The 20,753-nt window shown below is 35.6% G+C and overlaps 1 protein-coding gene across 1 annotated transcript; it reads left to right on the plus strand.

The window, feature by feature from the left end:
* The first annotated feature begins 6,044 nt into the window (after window positions 1-6,044).
* Window positions 6,045-17,488, plus strand: LOC122227271 (phenylalanine--tRNA ligase alpha subunit-like). The gene is made up of 2 exons (XM_042951640.1): window positions 6,045-6,400; window positions 17,375-17,488. The coding sequence occupies exons 1-2, from the start codon at window positions 6,218-6,220 to the stop codon at window positions 17,441-17,443; spliced, it is 252 nt and encodes an 83-aa protein (XP_042807574.1). The 5' UTR covers window positions 6,045-6,217; the 3' UTR covers window positions 17,444-17,488.
* Window positions 17,489-20,753: the final 3,265 nt, after the last annotated feature.

The raw sequence follows: 20,753 nt of genomic DNA on the forward strand, positions 1-20,753 counted from the left end.
ATCATTAAACTCAATTTCTAGTAAGTAGAGAAATGGAAAAGAATTAGAAAATAAAAAGAAAAGCATAGATATCATAAGGTAAGATGTACTTTTGTTTATTATATGATCACATATATAGAAAACAACAATGAATCTTCTAAAAGCTACTGTAAGGGGTGCCTGGGTGGCTCAGTTGGTTGGGCATCTGACTTCGCTCAGGTCACGATCTCATGATTCATGAGTTGGAGCTCTGAATCAGTCTCTGTGCTGATAGCTCAGAGTCTGGAGCCTGCTTTGGATTCTTTGTCTCCCTCTCTCTCTCTGCCCCTCCCCTGCTCATAATCTGTCTCTCTGTCTCAAAAATAAATAAACATTAAAAATTTTTTTAAACAAAGCTACTATAATACATTAGTTTACAAAGTTTATTAGACTGAAGGTCAATATTTATTTATTTATTTATTTATTTATTTATTTATTTATTTAATTTATTTTAGAGAGAGAGAGTGTGTGAGCAGGGGACAGGGGCAGAGGGAGGAAGGGAGGGAGAATGAAAGAGAGAGAGAGAGAGAGAATGAATCTCAAGTAGGCTCCATGCTCATTGTAGAACCTGAAGCGGGGCTCAATCCCACGATCCTGGGATCATGACCTGAGCCAAAATTAAGTCATACACTCAACTGACAGAATGCCCCTGAAAGTCAATATTTAAAAATTAAATGTTTTATCTAAATATTATCAATAAAATTTAGAACATTAAAATACCATATGGATAGCATCAAACAGAATACTTAAAGTGAAATTTAAAAATAGAAATATATATAAGGCTTATATACAAAAAACTACTAGACATTGTTGAAGGAAATTTAACAAGACTCAAAGGAAATTTCTACCACGATACTGTATTAAATATTTCAACATTTAAAAAATTTTTTTTTAACGTTTATTTATTTTTTTGAGAGAGAGAGAGAGACAGAGCATGAACAGGGGAGGGGCAGAGAGAGAGGGAGACACAGAATCTGAAACAGGCTCCAGGCTCTGAGCTGTCAGCACAGAGCCCGACGCGGGGCTCGAACTCATGGACCCTGAGATCATGACCTGAGCCGAAGTCGGACGCTCAACTGACCAAGCCACCCAGGGTCCCCTCAACATTTTAAAGATCTCAATTTTCCCAAAAATTATCTGCAGTTTCAAATAAATCAAAATCAAAATTCCAAGTGTGTGTGTGTGTGTGTGTACACGCATGTTTGAATGGGTTTTGGTAGAAATTGATAAGCTGACCTAAAAATATATATGTAAGAGTGATGTACGTGGAATAACTGAAACAACAAAATAGTTTTTAAACAGAACAAAGGCGAGGAGAACTCTGTTTTAAAGACTAACTATAGGAGTGCCTGGGTCGCTCAGTCGGTTGAGTATTCAACTCTTGATTTAGGCTCAGGTCATGATCCCAGGGTCATGGGATCCAGCCCCACATCAGGCTTTTCCCTGAGATGGTGCCTACTTAAGATTCTCTCTCCCTCTGCCCCTCTTTCCTACTCATGCACGGGTGCTCTCTTTCTCAAAAAACACAAAAATAAAAATAAAGGCTTACTACAAAACTATAGTAACCAAGAGTGAGTCGTTAAAACCCAGAAATGCATAAACTTTAGTGAATGAATTTTATTCTATGAAAAATATACCTCAATATAATAAATTCACCAATGGAGTGGAGTCCAGAAATAAATCCATCGATTTTTGATAACTGTTCCAAAGTAATTCAAAGGGGATGGAATAATCTTGGAAAATGTGTCTATTTCCAATATGATGGGTATCAGCAGATAGGTCTTTTTGGAGGTTATTAGATGACCATGAAAGTGGAGCCCTCGTGAGGATATTAGTGTCTATATAAGAAGGGGAAGAGGCCATTTTCTCTTTTTCTTTGCCCTCTGGGGATACAGGGAGAAGGTAGTTGTCCATAAGGTAGGAAGAGGGCCTCATCAATAACTGAATGTGCCAGTACTTTGATGATGGACTTCCCAGCCTCTAGCACTATGAGAAATAAATGTGTTAAGCCACCTGGTCTATAGTTTATTATAGTAGCCTGAGCTAGGATACTTACCTTTATAAAGGTACTCTTTATAAAAAAAAGAACTTGAAAACTGATTAGAGACTTAAATGTAAAAGCTAAATCTATAAAGATTCTAGAAGACCACAGGAGGAAATTAGACTTTGATTAGGGGAATAATTCTTCAAACGAAAAGAATATGAACCATATATAGAAAAAATGGAAAAAGTGTACAGATTGAACAACAGAACTTTAAAAATGTGCTTGTACCATTGTTAAAAAAAAGTGAAAATCAAGATACAGACCAGAAGAATAATTCGTATTTATTTATATTTATATAATATATATTTATGTTTATAAAATTTATATCTGGATAATACAACTAAATAATAATAATAAAGCAAGGTATAATACGTATAAAAACTCCAAGAGACACTTAAATCAAAAATAAAATTCAATGGTCAATGAAGTCCATTATAAGTGGCTCATTATTATTAGTTGTTAGAAAATGCAAAAAAAATCAATGAGAGACCACCTCCCACTAGAATAGCTAAAATTAAAAAGATTGGGAATACCAATATTAGCAAGAATGCTAAGCAAATGAGACTGTCGTACACCGGGCATGCAAATGCAACATGGAACAGTCACTTTAGAAAATAGTACACTGGTTTCGGGGCACCCGGGTTGGTTAAGCATCTGACTTTGGCTAAGGTCATGATCTCATGGTTTGTGGGTCTGAGCCCTGCTTTGGGCTCTGTGCTGACAGCTCACAGTCTGGAGCCTGCTCTGGATTCTGTCTGTCTGTGTGTGTCTTTCTCTCTGTCCCCTCCTGCTTGTGCTCTTTCTCTCAAAAATAAACATTAAAAAATGTAAAAAAAACCAGTATATTGGTTTCTGACATAATTAAACATACATTTTCTCTGTCACTCAACAATCTACTCCTAGATATTTACCCAAGAGAAAAGAAAACAAAGGCCCATGCAATGATTTGTATGCAAATGTTCACAGCAGCTATTTCGTAAGAGCTCAAAGCTGGAAAGAATCTAAATGTCCATCAAATGGTGAATGGATAAGCACATTGTTATATCCTTACAATGAAATACAACCTGATAAAAATGAGTGAGCTGCTGATGCAAACCACAACATAGCTGAATCTTAAAAGCATTATGCTATATGAATAAAGACAGACACAAATGATTACATACTGTTCTGTGCCATTTATCTAAAATTCTAGAAAAGACAAAATTATAGTGGGACAAAGGAAATCAGGGGTTGCTAAGTGTTGGGTTTAGGGGAAGGTCTTAATTGCAAAGGGCCCATGAGGGAATTTTTGAAAGCGCAGGAAATGTTCTGTAGCTTGATTGTGACAGTGTTATATAAAACCATATTCATTTGTCAAAACCCATCAAAGTATAAACTTTAGTAAATGAATTCTATAGAATGAAAAATTATCTCAATAAAGTTGAAAATTTTAAGGATATGCTTAGCAAAGTGCTTACCTTACAGTAGATGCTCAATACATGGCCAGATAAATTACATTTTTATTAGTAGGTTGCAATGGTCTCTTTAAATAGAGGCAGAACTCAATTAGATTTTTAATACTACAGAATGATATCATGAGTCCAACCACTGGTACAATTTGGCTTTAAAAGGAGTTGAACAAAGAACAAGTTCACCGTCTTCCATAATGACTTAATATTTAAATGGGATTTAAGTCATCTTGGATTGTTATATGAAAAGCACAGTCCCTAATGGGTAACAGATTTTACATGTTGGAAAGAAATATTTTCATTCCTTAACTTTTTTCCTGTGCTTTCACAGTTCTGACACCATGAAAATTTCCCAGCCTTTAAATGCCTGCTGCAAACATTAAACTTACTTTGCCAACTAACAACTGAGCAGGAAAGGCATGTTACTGCCCAATGTAATCACCCTTCTTTTCAGTAGCATCAAAATATTTGGAATGCCAGTTGCAGAAAACTATTTAGCAATTATGAAGTGAGTATTGGATCCACGCCATATCATTTTGAGTCGTTCCAACTCCCTAAAATGGCACCACTTTAGAAAATAGCATTATAACGCTGTGGGTAAGTGAGAATGTTCTGCATCCTCTAACACCTGGGCATAATGGGGGGCAGACTTAATGACCTGTCACTATATTCCCTTTCCTTCGCTGGTAGACTGTATTCACAACCACTTCTAGTGCTCTATTTTCCTGGTTTCTAATATCTTCTTGTAAACTTTTAACATGAAGTCTTCTCTCTGATTTGTCATTATTTCCTGAGTTCTACTTAGAAATTTAGCAGAATGTTCACTGTTCAGCATGATTATTATCTCAACATTTTCAAATGGAAATCACCATGTAGATCTTGTTCAAATTCTCTGCTTACCTTATAGAATTCATAGGCTGAGAATTAGGCTGTAGAATTCCTGTCATTGGCAAGCTTCTCTTAATTTTCACGCAGAGGGCAGGAATGAGGGCTCATCTACCACTTTTGTGCTTTCAGAACAGTTCTTCTAGATGATGTTTATTTCTGTGCCCTTTAGGAATTAACATCCTTCCTCTGGGTCTCTGTGACCCTCTATATACTCCTATATTTCTAGAGGTGAGTAGAAAACCAGAATGTACAAAATGTCAGGAAATTGTATCAGGAGTTAAGTATAAATCTCTTGCTGAATTAGTAATTCTACTAAACAATACAAATTTGTCTACTATTTTCTATTTTTAAAATATTTTCAATGTATTATCTTACTTGATTTTCATGAAAACTCTTATGGAAGAAGTAATTATCATCTTCATATAATAGGAAAATTGAGGGATTCAAGGAACTGCCTAGGGCCATCAGGCTCATAAGTAGTGTTGAAGGAAATAGAATCAAATCACTTTATTACAAATCCATGAGTGTTTCACAATATTATGAAAGTGAAATCTAGGTGGAAAAGTAGAGAAATCTCTTCATGTTGTCAAATCCACATGGAGGCTGATTTTAATAATTAGAATAAAGGTAAAAATACATTGTCTTTGATCCAAGGAATTATTCTATATTTTGTTTGTAGTGGTTATTACATGGTTGCATACATTTGCCAAAACTCATCAAGCTGTATACTTAAGTGTTTATATTATATGTAAACTATACTTCAATAAAGTTGACTACATACTACTTCTGAAAAATAGTGATATTTACATTTGCAAATTTTAATATTCTGCATCATTAGTTCATGTAAAAAATAATTGATATGTAAGCATATTGATATACTTCACTGTCACATACATTATGCAACTATTTTGATGATTTCATATATGAATATTGAATTAAGTAATCATGCTTTGTGAATCAGCTATTTATTATATTGTTTTTTTTTTTTTTTAACTATACCGGTTTGGGTTTTCTTTTAATATCTATGCTTATAAATTCTCCAGTAAGTTTTAAAAAATACAAATTCTATTATGTGAAAAATTCTAAGAGTAAGATTTGCATTTAATACTCTTTAAGTAAAATGTAGCTGACATTTCCAAGAAACACTGATTTAATTCCGCAGATGGTTCACCAAATAATTTACTGTTTTCAGAACAGGATTCTCAAATGCTATTTGCTTGTCTAATAATATTTATCCAACCAACTTGGGAGTTCGCGTAAACATTAAAAAAATAACTTCAGCTTAACTAGAGGAAATGATTTAAAAAATAATGATTGTGGTGATAACCACAATAAGTTCTTCCTTTCTCTTCCAATTGATCGAGTACCTCTACTTACCCAGCAAAGGCTTGGCTCCGGGGTACAAGTACAAGAGCTGGGAAGAAGACGCAAACGCGTGCGCACGACGTCAGCCGCAGCCGCGCACGACCGGCCGCGCACGACGTCAGCCGCAGCTGCGCCCTCCGCCGCCCGACCCAGAAAAAGCCGATCATGAGCGCCAAGTCCTTTTCCCTGGACTTCAGAACAAGACCCTGGGCGCTATGCACTTGGCCGAGTTCCACCAGCTCGAGGGCATTGTAGCTGCCCGTGATTGCACCCTGGGGCATCTCAGGGCCGTCATGAGGCAGTTCTTCACCAAACTGGGTATCACCAAGCTGTGCTTCAAGCTGTCCTACAGGCCCTGCAGGGAACCCAGCACGTGTTTTGTGTGGTGTTCAGGGATCCCTGAGGCCTGAAGTAGTGGGTGGAGCCCAGAGTTCCCAGGCTCTTTGGTCTCAACATGTTGCTGTCTCTGGGGCTTCCTGACAACCTATGCATCATTGCTTGGGGCCTCTTCCTGGAGCACCTAATGATGATCAACTATGGCATCAATAGTATCCAGGAGCTGGTGGACCACAAGGTAAACCTACAGGTGATGTGCGACAGTCCCCTGTGCCGCCTGAACCTCGAACAGGATTTCCAGGTATGGATGGAATTTGTGGGGCATAGATGAAATATATAGGGGGCGTGCAGAGGAAGGAGAGAGGCATCGTTTACTAACTTTGGGGCCTATTTGTGGTCTATTATTTTCCATCAATCTTTGGATCTAGCCTTTGATCAATACCACAGCCTTGATTACTGTCACTTTCAAGTAAACATTACAAAATTTTTTTAAATGTTTATTATTTTTGAGAGAGAGAGAGAGAGCACAAGCAGAGGTGTAAGGGTTAAATTGTAGTGTAGGGCTAATGTTTAGCTTGAAAAATAACAGCTTTGTGTTGACACTGAAGGTTAAGAGATAACAGCCTTGCTTTGCTCTGGTAAACTATGCCTCATACTCTTGTAAATTAGGCTTCACCAATTAAGGAAACAAAAGTTCAAAGAAAAGAGCATCAGAGGCAGGGTCAAGGAGATCCACTGGTTGCAACTTAGAGGCAGAAAGTCTAAAGTAAACACCTCATTAGGCAACTGTTTCTAACTCATCTGGAAACTGTTTCTTTGTTCTGTTCCCAGGTGATGATAAAACGATGTGATCGGTTATAAAAACTCTGTACCCCGGCTGTTCGGGGCTGCACTCTTATCAAGAGTGTTGGTCCCGATCGGTCGGCCTTGCCTCTCATTGTAATAAACTTTGTTGTGACTGTCACTGGTGCCCGTAGCATTCTGTTTCAGGAGTCCTGTGGATGCAACAGAGGGGTGGGGGGCAGAGAGAGGAGGGAGGGAAGAGGATCCAAAGTGGCTCTGTGATGATAGCCCGATAGGGGGAATAGAACTCACTAACGGTGAGATCACAACCTGAGCCAAAGCCAGATGCTTAACCCACTGAGCTACCCAGGCACCCCTTCAAGTGAACATTTAAATTGAGATGTGTGAATCTTCCAGATTTGTCTGCAGTTTCAAAATCATTTTTTGTCCCTTCAAGTTTCTCTGTATTTCCATATAAATTTTAGAGTCACTTCTATCTTCAAAAATCTTGCTGGAATTTTACTTAGTATTGCACTGAATCTCAACTGATTAAATTGGGAATCATTTATTTTTTAATGATATTGAGTCTTCCAGTTCAAGAATGTGGTATTTATTTCATTTATTTATAGTTTTTAACATCTGTAACCTGAACATATTTTGTTAGGTTTTTTTTCTGCTGTTTTAATTTTATTTAGTGCTCTGGTAAATGATATTTATTTTCTTAATTCCAGTTGTCCATTGCAAGTAGGTAGAAATAAAATTGATATTTTTATGTTAACTTTGTATTGTAGGACTTGATAAACTCATTATTTGTTATAGAAAATTATCTGAGTTTTTCAGATTTTCCACATAGAAAGTAATTTATTCTGTGAATAAAAAACATTTTACTTCTGCTGTTAAATTCTGTATGCTATTAATTTATTTGACTTGATCATGGCATTGGCTACCATATTTAGTGCAATGTTGAATATGAGTGAAGAGCAAGGGAGAGTGTTCTTGCCTTGTTCCTGATTTAAGGAGAAACCACATAAGCCTTCATAGAAGGTATGATGTTAAAAGTAGGCTAGTATAGATATCCTTCTTAGATGGAGTAATTCCCTTTTATTCCATATTTAACTGAGAGTTTATCATAAATTAATCTTTTTTCAACTGCTTTTCTTTCCATTTATTGATAGGATCTTGAGCTCTTTCTTGTTAGGTCTGTTAATATGATGAATCACATTAATTGATATATAGATTGTTGAACTTGCCTTGAATTATTGGAATAAATTCCATTTTGTTGTGATGTATTATTTTTTCTATTTATTGGTTGAATACACCTGCAAATATTTTTGAGGAGAAAATTTGAATTTTATGTTCATAATAAGTTATTTCTAAAGCTGCCAAACTTCTGCCAGGATAGCCCAGAATGACCAAAGAATACATTTAGATTTATGTGGTGGTTATAAGAAATTTGTGTCTTGCTAGGGAGATGCCTGTATTTTTACTTCTGAAAAATAACTATTTATCTTGAATTTGCTGTATAGCATTATAATATGTTTTTATTTACTGTGACCAGCAAAATGAATGGTGATTGGAAGGGACATTGTTTATTTAATACAAGTATTAAGAAGAGGGTTTCTTTATAACTTGCAGGCACACTCGGGATTTTTGCCCCAGTTTTAAAGAATGACAGCAAAAGCACCTTTATCTGACATTTAGGATGATTAAATTTTGAAAAATCACTTGGCATATTCAGCATGACTCCACAGGGTGCTCTAGCTTTATAAGGCAATGGATCATGTTAGCTTAACTTATATTTAAGATTTGCTGGCCTGATATTATTGTGTTAGGCAGTATTGCTGAAATGGAAACATAAAATTTTGCTGCCATGAGATCAAGTTTGCGCCTGCCCTACACTATAAATTAGTTCCATAAAGTTTTAAAATGCAGTGTTTATTCTGGTTCTAGCAGTATTGTGAAATAGCAAACTGTGCTTAAATATATAAAATTAAGCCTACTCTTTGTGAAAACATTTTTTTTTTTCATTCATGTATCATTGAAATTCAGGAGTAAAGGTTACTTAACCACTAAGAAGGCTTATATGAAGCTAAAAGAAAAAAAGGCCAATTGTGTTGAGAGTTCATTTTTTAAAGCAGCATATTCTTCTGGCCCGTAATACCTAATTTTTATGAGCCTACATATGTATTGGCTACTACTAAAATAATAACAAGGATGTAATGAGACATGCAAATAATACTTTAGAATAATACAGTGTTCATAAAAAGTATACCATCTATGACATTGTACTTTGAAAATATATGTTTAAGCAGAAATATTAAATAAATTTGAAAAATGAGTCTAACTCAATTTTAAAAGCACAAAATTTGTTACATGTTAATTCAGCCATTTTCAGAAAAAAATTCACAAATAGTTTGTGACAAAAAATCAGTTAACATTGGAAAATAACTTGAAAAATATAAGGCAGAGTATCCTTTCGGCAAAGAAATGAGTAGACAAAATAATTTATATAACTCATGAGTTTTTTCTATCACTCAGTTTTAAAAAGGAAATAGTGTTGCTCTTAAACAAAGCATGAAAGTATTGGAAGAGTGGATCATTACTTGGTAGCTATAAAATGATCTTATTGTTAACAACTTATAGAATAATATTAACACATACAGTATGTCAAAATTTATAACCATTTAAAATTTTTCTTGTTTAACAACTATGTATAATTCTATGGAAGTATTTTTTGATTTGCATGTTTGCAAGCATTTAGTTCATTTTCTTGCCAATGTAGGACAAATTAAGTAAAACGGTAGCTTTCTTTTTTACCTCAAATATGCTATTGTTGAAAGGAAAAGTAGTAAAATGGGCTTTTGGTAGTCTATGTAAAAGTGACTGTAACCACTTCTAAGTTCTTATATATAAGAGATACCATATGTGACTAAAATTATCTTTGTTTTCTTTTTTTAATTTTTTTACTGTTTACTTATTTTTGAGAGAGAGAGAGGCAGAGCATGAGCAAGGGAGGGAAAGAGAGAGAGGGAGACACAGAATCTGAAGTGGGCTCCAGGCTCTGAGCTGTCAGCATAGAGCCCGATGTGGGGCTCAAACTCATGCACTGCGAGATCATGACCTGAGCCAAAGTCGGATGATTGACTGAGCTGCCCAGGTGCCCCTAAAATTATCTTTCTTATTGTATTTATTGAACTAGACTCATCTGCTGACTGATGTAAAATAATATGAGCTATATACAATTTCACTATGACAAGGAAATAAATGATATTATGACAAAAATTTTAGTTGTACCCAATTCTTTCCTAAAATAAATTTTTAATTTAATTTTTAATTGAAGTATAATTACCATATAGTGCTATGTTAGTTTCAAGTGTACAACATAAGAATTCAACAATTCTCTACGTTACTCAGTGCTCACCACAATAAGTGTAGTCACCATCTGTCTCACCAAACAATGTTATTACAATCTTATTGACTATCTTGATTTAATGTACTGGAGACATAAAATAGCATCTATCATATATGAAGTGCTTAGAAAAGAGAATTTCATATTATTTACTTGACAATTCTATACATCTATGACACTAAGCATTATAAGATAAATTGCTTAAATCTTAGTGTACAATAAAATGAGGTGAATTTTCTAAGTTGTCCAAACTTTTAAAAAGAACTTATTTTGTGATGTCCATTTTAAATATTTAAGAAAAATTGGAAAAATATTCCTAAATTGGCCAATAAACTGAAGTTAAAAATACTCAGCCTGTTAAATTAAGCAACATGTAAAAATATTGACTGATCATATCTTTTTCATTAGAATATCAATTAAGCATAATTATGTTAGAAATTGTGTTACAATCATAATTATTAGCAAGAATTTGTGTTAGGTACATTTATGTATAGGTAGAAATTTAATCAATCTAATATATCATTTGGAAATTATTCTAAAGTTATTTGTTAAATCTATAAGATTTAGAGGTGCCAGTTGATTTTATAGGAATCCATAGATCAAAAATAACATTTTATGTTACTCTACCTGGTCATTAAACACTACGGCAACACAGTTGCTGGCCACAGCAAAAGTTTCATCCTAAACTCTATCATCAATGTGAAGAAACAAACATATCAGTGTTAATATTTTATTTTTTTTATTGTTTTTTTAAGTTTTTGTTAGAGAGAGAAAGGGCACACAAGCAGGGGAGAGGGACAGAGGGAGAGAGAGAGAGAGAGAGAGAGAGAGAGAGAAAGACAGAGAGAAAGAGAGGGAATCTTAAGCAGGCTCCACGTTCAGTGCAGAGCCTGATACAGGGCTGGATCCCATGACCCTGGCATCATGACCTGACCCAAAATCAAGAGTCAGAAGCTCAGCCAAATGAGCCACCCAGGTGCCCTATCAGTGTTAATATTTTGATGATAATGAAATGTTAATATTTTAGTTCCTCCTGTCTACATTTTAAAAAAATAATCCTCTGCAGATTTTTTCTTCTATATTTCGTTTAAACTTTATTCAGTGTTTACTGTAGTTAGGTATACAGTGAATATAAATAATGTCATTTTTATATTCAGTATAAACTACAGTGGCTTTCATGTCTTCTTAAAATGTCCTACAATTTTATTTGGATTTACCTAAAGAGATGCTTAATATGTGTTTATGAAAACTGTTTTCTGTAGTCACCACATACTACCCACTATGTGTGCTATTAAGGGGGAAAATTGTATGTTTGTGTGTGTAACATTTGTGAATAAAATAAGAAGATGACAATTTCCTTCCATTGTCATAATGGAACATCATTTAGCAGGCTTACTAAACTATTATTAATTACATAGGAAAATGCAGTTGTGTTTATCCTGGCTATTTATTATGTGATTAGCACCCAGACATTATGGTGTTATATGTTAACTTGTGGATTTCTGTATAGTAGAAAAGATAATTTTAGTGCCATATTTTTAATGCTCTGTAGATCATTAACCAGTTTTGTATCTATTAACGTATTTAATTTAGCATTCCTTTGGGTGATTACAAAATTGTTCAGTTTTCAAAATATTTTTTAAACGTTTACTTATATTTGAGAGAGAGAGGGAGACAGATTGTGAGTGGGAAGGTCAGAGAGAGAGGGTGATACAGAATCTGAAGCAGGCTCCAGGCTCTGAACTGTCAGCACAGAGCCCGATGCGGAGCTCGAACCCACAAACTGTGAGATCATGATCTGAGCCGAAGTCGGATGCTCAACTGACTGAGCCACAGGCACCCCTCAAAATGTTTTTTGAACCAACTTTACTATCTCATGGGTTCCTTGATTAATATTTTGAACAAAACATTGTTTTGTATTTATATGAAGGCCATGTTTTTAAATTTTGAAAACTGTATATAGCCCCTGTATATAATGATTCCAATTTGATAAGTAGGAAATTTGTGGTTTTGAAAATTTTATTTTGGTACTAATTTTCACTAGATCATGACTAAAGGCAGAATAATATGGCACTGTTTTAGATTTCTTCTAGAGGCTGATTCAGTCATTATCTCAAAGTATTTAATGAAGTTTAAAAATGAGGTGAATTTCCTCAAGTAATTTAATACATCTGTTTCCTTATAAGGCCCTTCATTTATGCTTTTGCATTCTACTTTTGAAATGTGTTCAGAAAGACATGAATTGTGCTATATCACTACAGCTTCAGGCGAACATTTATACAAGCTCTCAAAGCTTAAAAGAGCTTATTTTTCTTCTTGAAAACAATCTTTTCAAAATACATAACTTTGCTACATATATGAAAAATGGAATGGAAAAGAATTGGCTCCGCTTAGAGAAAATAGTATTTCCATAGAACACTGACTACCTAATTGTGATAATGCATTAATCTATCTGTGATTACATTGAAAATATTGACAAGCAGTCTTCAGCAGATGCATCTGCGATCCCAACAGTTCATTTACAGACTAAACGTACAGATTTCAGCCATCTCTGCATATTTCCTGACAAAGCTTTTCCCAGTCTTCTTGGTTGTGTGTTTTCCCATTCTTATCCTAAGACATATATTTCTATAGGCTAGAGATAAGATTAGAAACTTCTAGCAACATAAATATGATTCTGTTTCAAATTCTCAAATGAACTATGTTGGTTAAGGTTTTAGATTTCTACTGCAGGTAATCGCTAATTCGTAAACTTAAAAATGTCCAATCATTTTTTTAATGAAGCTCCAGAGTTCCTTTACATCACTTTAATAGATGATATTATTACTTGGTGGTTTGGTGATCATATATTTCTGAATGTTAAATAACATTATTATGAGATTTTGAGTCATTCTACCATGCTATTGTATCTTCTTTGATCTTTACTTTTTGAGCCTTAATAAATAAAAATATCCTCCATTAATGTTTAATTTACATTATTATCAAGGCTGATTATGTCACTTAAAGTGTTAAAATTGATAACTGAGGTTTCTGTACTTCCTCACATCATTTAATTTTACGACACCTGATTAAAAATCATTTTTTAAGCCTTTCCCACCAATTTAATGTTTTAAAAAAACATCTAATTTTTTTTTTTGTGCTTTAGATTGAATCAAGAATGGAGATAGTGTTTTGGGGTTTACAGCACTAGCTGAATTGTAGTGTTTTTGACATTTGTAGACGTGATTTGTTTGTTTTGTTTTATTTTTACACAAACCCTATGACCTCTAGCTTATATAAGTGAGCCAGAATTAAAAATTCTGCAATTCATATGACTTCTATCAAGGTAACAATTACTGCATGTTGAGAACTATGAGTATCTCTAGCCTTTTTTGAAATTTCTGATCCACTGTTACAGAGAAATAGCTGCAAGAAATGAAAACAGGGATTCTAGGTATGTGGCCAGTAGCATATTTTCTAGTTTATTTTACCTCTAAGTTCACTTGGCAAAGACACCAAGCAAAATATGCAATACATATTTTAGGCACTGCTCCATGATATAATTAACAATTAATTTTGTGTGATCAAGGAACCTGTGTTTTGAGTGAAAAATAATAATTGTCCATCTTTAAAAATATTAGGGAGTAACACCATGCACATGACTGTGGAAAAATTTCATTTTCTTTATCTGTGAAATCAGAATAATAATTATGCTTTCTTCATAGGGTTATAGTGAAAATAGAATATTTGTGAAACAATAAATTGTATAAGAACAATTTGTAGACAAAAATACTGGATAAGAATATGTCAATATGAAATATGACTATTTTCATAGCAGCTTAAGGACAATTACTTTCATGTATGGTATCTGATATGTATATCATTTGTATAGTCCCAATTGGTAGATAAAATAACTCTTATTCAGACTTTATAAATAAGGAAATAAAGTTTGAAATGCTCCTAAATACTATTAAACACCAAGAAAACTGATAAATTGATAAATAATAAGGCCTCAAATTCAGAACTTCTGATTCCAAATGTAAAATTCTTTTCATTACACCAAAATGAAAGAACTCCAATCTTTTGAGTGAGAAATAGCAACGAATGCGGATGATTTTTCCAGCATAAGCAATGTGTTTAGAGTACTTGAGTTACATGATTTTTTCAGAATTTGAAACTATTCAAAGATATGTCACAATTTTTATGTTAGTAGTAGAATAATCTTGCACAAAAGAATATATATTCTAAAGAAAATACACACACACACACATACACACACACACACGTATGTATGTTTATTCATTTTTGAGAGAGAAAGGTGGGGAGGGGCAGAGAAAGACGGAGACAGAGGATTCAAAGTGAACTTTGAGCTGGCAATAATGAGCCAGCGCCTGATGCAGGGCTCGAGTTCATGAACCATGAGATCATGACCTGAGCTGAAGTTGGATGCTCAACCCATTGAGCCACCCAGGTGCCCTTATATATTATTTTACAATATTTGAATAATTGTCTAATATTGAACTGATAAAATTATATAAATTACATAGTCTTTATTATAAAGCAAAACTCATCTAAACAACTGTTTGTTTATCAGTACTTGACTCAAAAATATTTCTTTGCTCCATCCACCAATCTGAAATTGCTATTTAAAAACATTTACTAGAGTAGTTTCATTTCTCCACTTGGAACCTTGAACCACTTAAGCTGAGACAGACCTCAGAGTAATATATATTCTAACTTCCCCTTTCTGAAATATGGCAAAGACTGGTGAGATGGATGTATTGGTCAGTGTTCAGCTAGAGAAACAGAACATATGGGATACATACACACACATAAATATGTGCATATATGCATGTATATACAAACATAAGTATGTATACGTATATGTAATAAATATGTATTACTTGTAAGGAATATATATTTATTCATGTATTATAAGCAATGGATGCATTTTTATATAAGTGCATATTTATTTTATGGAACTGGCTTATGTAATTGTGTCCAAGAAAACCTAAAATCCAGGAGGTGGACAATCAGGAAGGAAAGGGAAGATCATGAGCAGAGTGGAACCTCAACGGCACAGGCTAAAGTTTGTTGTTGATAGGCTAAAATGTCTTAGGATGGGTCTCTACCCTCTCTTAGAAGTCTTCTAATTAAGTCAGACCCTTCTGATTCACTTAAAACCAACTGATTAGGGACTTCAGTCCCATCTATCAAATCACTTCACAGCTATACCTGGTAATATTTAACTGAATAATAGGAGACATTGTGTCTTGTTACAAAAATACTGCTGCTTTTCTTCTGTCCTCCACCTGTTTTGAGAGAATATCATTTATAGCTACCTGAATCAGAAGCATACTAGAAAGGGAATTCTGGGGACTATAATTCAGCTTAGCCAAACTGACATATTAAAAACTAGCCCAGTGACATTCTTCCTTACTTCTGTAATTCTAATACATTAGGCTTTGATAGCAGGTTTTCTGGTGATGCTTTGGGCAGTTTAATAATTTGGAGGTTACACCAAGATTCATTTGATAGGCCCTTGCTTTGGCAACCCAAGACTCTTGACTCAAAAGCAGTGTTCTCCAGTGAAGCAGCTTTGGACTCACTCAGGGGTCTGTTTGGCCACAAAAATGTCTAAGCTTCTCATTCCGTTCAGAATTCTATTTTCATTGAAGTTAGATCAAATGTGAGACTTTATTTATTGTATCTAAAGAAGTAAAATTTCTTTTAAGAATCTTTTGGCTATGTGGGGAGCCTGGGTGGCTCAGTTGGTTGGGCAGCCAACTTTGGCTCAGGTCTTGATCTCGTGGTCTGTGGGTTTGGGCCCCGCTTCGGGCTCTGTGCTGGCAGCTCAGAGCCTGGAGCCTGCTTTCGATTCTGTATATCCCTCTCTCTTCTGCCCCTCTGCTGCTTGCTCTCTGTCTCTCTCTCAAATAATAAACATTAAAAAAATTAAAAATCTTTGGCTATCTGATCTTACTGGAAAAACTTTCATCGTTTGTGGAAAATGATCTTGTTGCTGTTAACATTACTATTTGTCAGTCTTCATTAGTTTTTTAGTACTAAGTCTATAAAATATTCATAAGGAAAGAATGATTATAGGCCTCAGTAAATTTATTCCTTGACCTGGCTCTTGGGTCTGAGGAGTTCAGAAGGTAGCTTTTCAGAACAGCAACTTTTGGACAGATTTTGCTACAGACCACTTATAAAAACTTATGAGAATTTTTCTCAGGCTGTCATGCTTTGTCTAGGAGATTTGTTCTGTGAGAAACTCCTCTCCAAGCCTTCTATATGCTAGGAGTCCTTGACTGTGAGATTGGGGTTAGATGCCCCAGAAACAAGTTGATAAGAAACTTTCAGACTGGTCTTTGTCAGTTTATTTATTTAAAACAATTTTTTTAATGATTATTTATTTTTGAGAGAGAGAGAGAGCGCAAGTAGGGGAGGGGCAGAGAGAGGGAGACACAGAATCTGAAGCAGGCTCCGGGCTCTGAGCTCTGAGCTGTCCACACAGAGCCCAAGGTGGGGCTCAAATCCACAGACCTCAAGGTCATGACCTGAGCTGAAGTCAGAAGCTTAACTGACTGAACCACCCAGGTGCCCCTGGTCTTTGCCAGTTTAAACAGAACTCCATGCCCTCTCGAAGCCAAGACAGTATTTAAATTACTGCTGTCTTTCATTCATTGAGTTGCCACTCTAAATAGCATAATTTCATCAAAGAAAATTTATAATTACAGTGGTGACTATGAGGAGCTTTTGAGGTAGACAATTTATTTTTACATAAGTTTACATAGAATATAAACTAAGTAAATTCCAAAATATTCAAAGGTCTGTACTTTTTTATTGGTGTGAAGAATCTAAGTTGTTTTCCAAATTGGTTGTAACATTTTACATCCCCACCAGCAAGGTATGAAGTTTCCTTGCCAAAACTTAAGATGGTCTGTATTTTTTATTATAAACCATTTAGTGAGTGTGAAATGGTTTTTGCATTATGGTTTTAACTTTCATTTTTCTAAAGCATATTTTGTCTATTTGTCTACATAAAAACCCAGTCGAATTTATGATCATGTGTTCTGAAACTATATTTAACTCATTTATTAGTGTGAGTACCATCTTTGTGATTGCCACTTCAGTGACCATTGGACCGACTGGATTCTATGGCTGAAGTAACAGAGCAGCTAGCACTGCAGTCTAGACCCGTTGCAGGACCTCACATAAAACGAGCACCTTTTCAGGTTACTTGGCAAACGGACTGGGGAAGCACAATAAAATGAGGGTGTTATCTCCAAAATCCAGTGAAACCCACTAGTCATTGTGCCTCTTTTTTGGTTGTGGGAGGGGACAGACGCAACAACTTAATTTATGAGGGATATCTTGGCATGTACCATACTTGATAGGCTGGACTTTTAGAAATTCCACTGAGGTGGAAGTCTTGTAATTTTTTGACCAGTTTTATTTCCCACCCTCCGGCATGCAAGTGTCTTACCAATAAGTCTAGAGCATTTGCTACTTCTTTTGAAAAAAAATATTTTAAGTTCATTTATTTATTTTGAGAGAGACAGAGCAAGTAGAGGGGCAGAGAGGGAGGGAGAGAGAGAGAATCTCAAGCAGGCTCTGCACTACCAACGCAGAGCCTGATGTGGGGCTCTATCCCATTAACCATGAAATCATGACCCAAGTTGAAACCAAGAGTCAGACACGTAACCAACTGAACCATCCAGGTGCCACTAGTATTTGCTACTTCTTGCTGTCTAGGTAGTATCAGTGTAATGTTATCAAAATAATTGAGCAGTATAATTTCTTGTAGAAGGGAAACATGATCACAGTCCCTGGAAACTAAATTGTGACTTAGGTCTGGCAGTTGATGTACCCCTGAGGTAGAACAACAAAGGTGTATTTATTGCTGGCCTTGCCAGTTAAAACAAATGGCTCCTTGTGGTCTTTGTTAGCAGGTATTGAGGAAAAAACATTTGCTAGATCAGTGTTACCAGGTACTAGGGATATGTTACGAACCACATCTGATTCAGCAACTTTAGTTGGAGTCAGTTTCTGGTAAAGTTTATAAGAATCCACTATCATTTTCCAGGATCCATCTGTTTTCTTCACAGGCCAAAAGACTAGTTAAATGAAGATGTAGTAGAAATCATCACGCCTACATCTTTCAAGTTATCAGTGTCGTTTACCTCTCAAATCCCTCTATGAATGAGGTATTTGCTTTTAGTTTGCTATTTTCTTAGATAGAGGCAGTGTCATTTTGAGTCTCCTAGAATTAGTGTTCATTTAGCGTTCAGAGATAGTATTCACTAGTCCCCAAAAGTTCTGATTATTTCCTTTTCCCCAAATGGACAGTTACCTGGCAAAAGATTGTAGGTCCCTTTGGGGCAAGGCTGGGAGAAAGTTTAACAGTATGTATATTTGGTAGTGCACTGAGATCCGTTCTCAAGGGAACCCAGCCTATTGTTCGTTCAAGGGGCTCTGGTCTATAAACTGACTCAAGTCTGGGAATTAATGAAGGAGCTGTGGCTCTTTTTTGTAATTCAAGTAGGCCTTTTGTACATTTAACCTAGAGCTTTTCTGCTTATATAGGTTAATTCCAAATTTAGTAGGCTCCCTATCTCTATCACTTATAGGAATCCCATGATAAACTAACCAATGCCATCTGTATGTCAGAGACAGATTATCTTATCTGAATGCCATTGACTGCCACTCTGCTGGCTATCACAGTAACCACATCCACCTTGCCTTTGATGGTCGAGTGCCATCACTTGACTCCTACTACCCTGGAATCCAGTTATTCCCATTGCGTTTCAGTGACTGCAGTTCCCGCCTTAAAGTCTGGCCTGTAAAGAAATGTGATCATGGAAGTCTTCAAGGATGGCAGGGCTGCCCTCACAAATTTACGTCTCACAGTGTTAGTGGAAGGTATGTCTTCTGGACACTCTCAGTATAGTTATTAAATGACAAATCCACTTTAACTTTGTAAGTTACAATCCCTTGTAAGCCCTTGAGTTTTTCTTGTACATTAAACCAAGATTGGTTAGGCATTTTTAATTCACTAACTGTGAGCCACCTTTCAGTCCATGTTTAAGACAATCACCCAACCAGCTATTACTCTTTCTAATTCTCATAATTGTAACATTAAATACAGAATCTCTATTTATTTAGCTCATCTCAATAACTTCAGCCATATCCAACTTTTTGTTCCTTCCACAATCATCTCACCCCCTTAGTGTCCATTCCCACATGTTTTCTGGATTTTTGTATGCATAAATTATAAAACTCCAGCTTATTGCAGCATTATATATAATAGCCAAATTTCGGAAGCAGCCCAAGTGTCCTTTGATAGGTGTATGGGTAAAGAAGGTCACGCAAAAACACACACACACACACACACACACACACTGTGGAATATTATTCCGTCATAAAAATGATGAATTTTTGCCATTTGCAATAATATAGATGGCTCTAGAGAGTATAATGCTAAATAAAATAAGTCAGAGAAAGACAAATACCATATAATTTCACTTAATGTAGAATTTAGGAAACAAAACAAAAATAAAGGAAAAAAAGAGACAAATGAAAAAAAGAGACTCTTAACTGTAGAGAACAAACATGATTACCAGAGGGGAGGTGGGTGGCGGAATGGTGAAATAAGTAAAGGGGATTAAAAGTAGGCTTCTCTCTCTCTCTCTCTCTCTCTCTCTTTTAATTTTTTTTAACATTTATTTATTTTTGAGACAGAGAGAGACAGAGCATGAATGGAGGGAGGGTCAGAGAGAGAGGGAGACACAGAATCAGAAGAAGTCTCCAGGTTCTGAGCTGTCAGCACAGAGCCCGACGTGGGGCTTGAACTCACGGACCACGAGATCATGACCTGAGCCAAAGTCGGACGCTTAACTGACTGAGCCGCCCAAGCGCCCCTCTCTCTCTCTCTTTCTCTCTCTCTCTCTCTCTCTCTCTTAATGTCTGTTTGTTTTGAGAGAGAGAGAATGCACAGGTGCATGAGCCAGGGAGAGGCAGAGAGAGGGAGATAGAGAATCCCAAGCAGGCTCTGTGCCACCAGCACAGAGCCTGATGTGGGGATTGATCTCACAAACTGTGAGATTATGAGCTGAGCTAAAATAAAGAGTTGGATGCTTAACAAACTGAGCCACCAGGCACCCCAAGAGGAGGACTTTGTTGATGAACACTGAGTAATGTATGGTAGTGTTGAATCAATATATTGTATACCTGAAACTAATATAACACTATATGTTAACTACACTGGAATTAAAATAGAAAGAAATAGGGCTCAAGTAGTTCTTTTGGAGTATACCACACCTATCCACGGGTCATACTTTGTATGTCACCTTTCTGGGCCTGCTGGGGCTGGAGTCTGGTTATAGGTCTAGAAGCATAAAGGGAGGTAAAGATTGGTCTTAAGAAGAATAAGCATCATCTTACATGGCAACTGCATTAGAATTGCCTTAGCCTGTGAATT

The sequence above is a fragment of the Panthera leo genome, chromosome C1, assembly GCF_018350215.1.
Source record: "Panthera leo isolate Ple1 chromosome C1, P.leo_Ple1_pat1.1, whole genome shotgun sequence".
Lineage (NCBI taxonomy): Eukaryota > Metazoa > Chordata > Mammalia > Carnivora > Felidae > Panthera > Panthera leo.

Coding starts and splice junctions, on each gene's coding strand:
- LOC122227271 (XM_042951640.1), top strand. CDS start 6,218: ATGTTGCTGTCTCTGGGGCTTCCTGACAACCTATGCATCATTGCTTGG. Junction 6,401..17,374: donor ACCTCGAACAGGATTTCCAG/GTATGGATGGAA, acceptor CTCATTTATTAG/TGTGAGTACCATCTTTGTGA.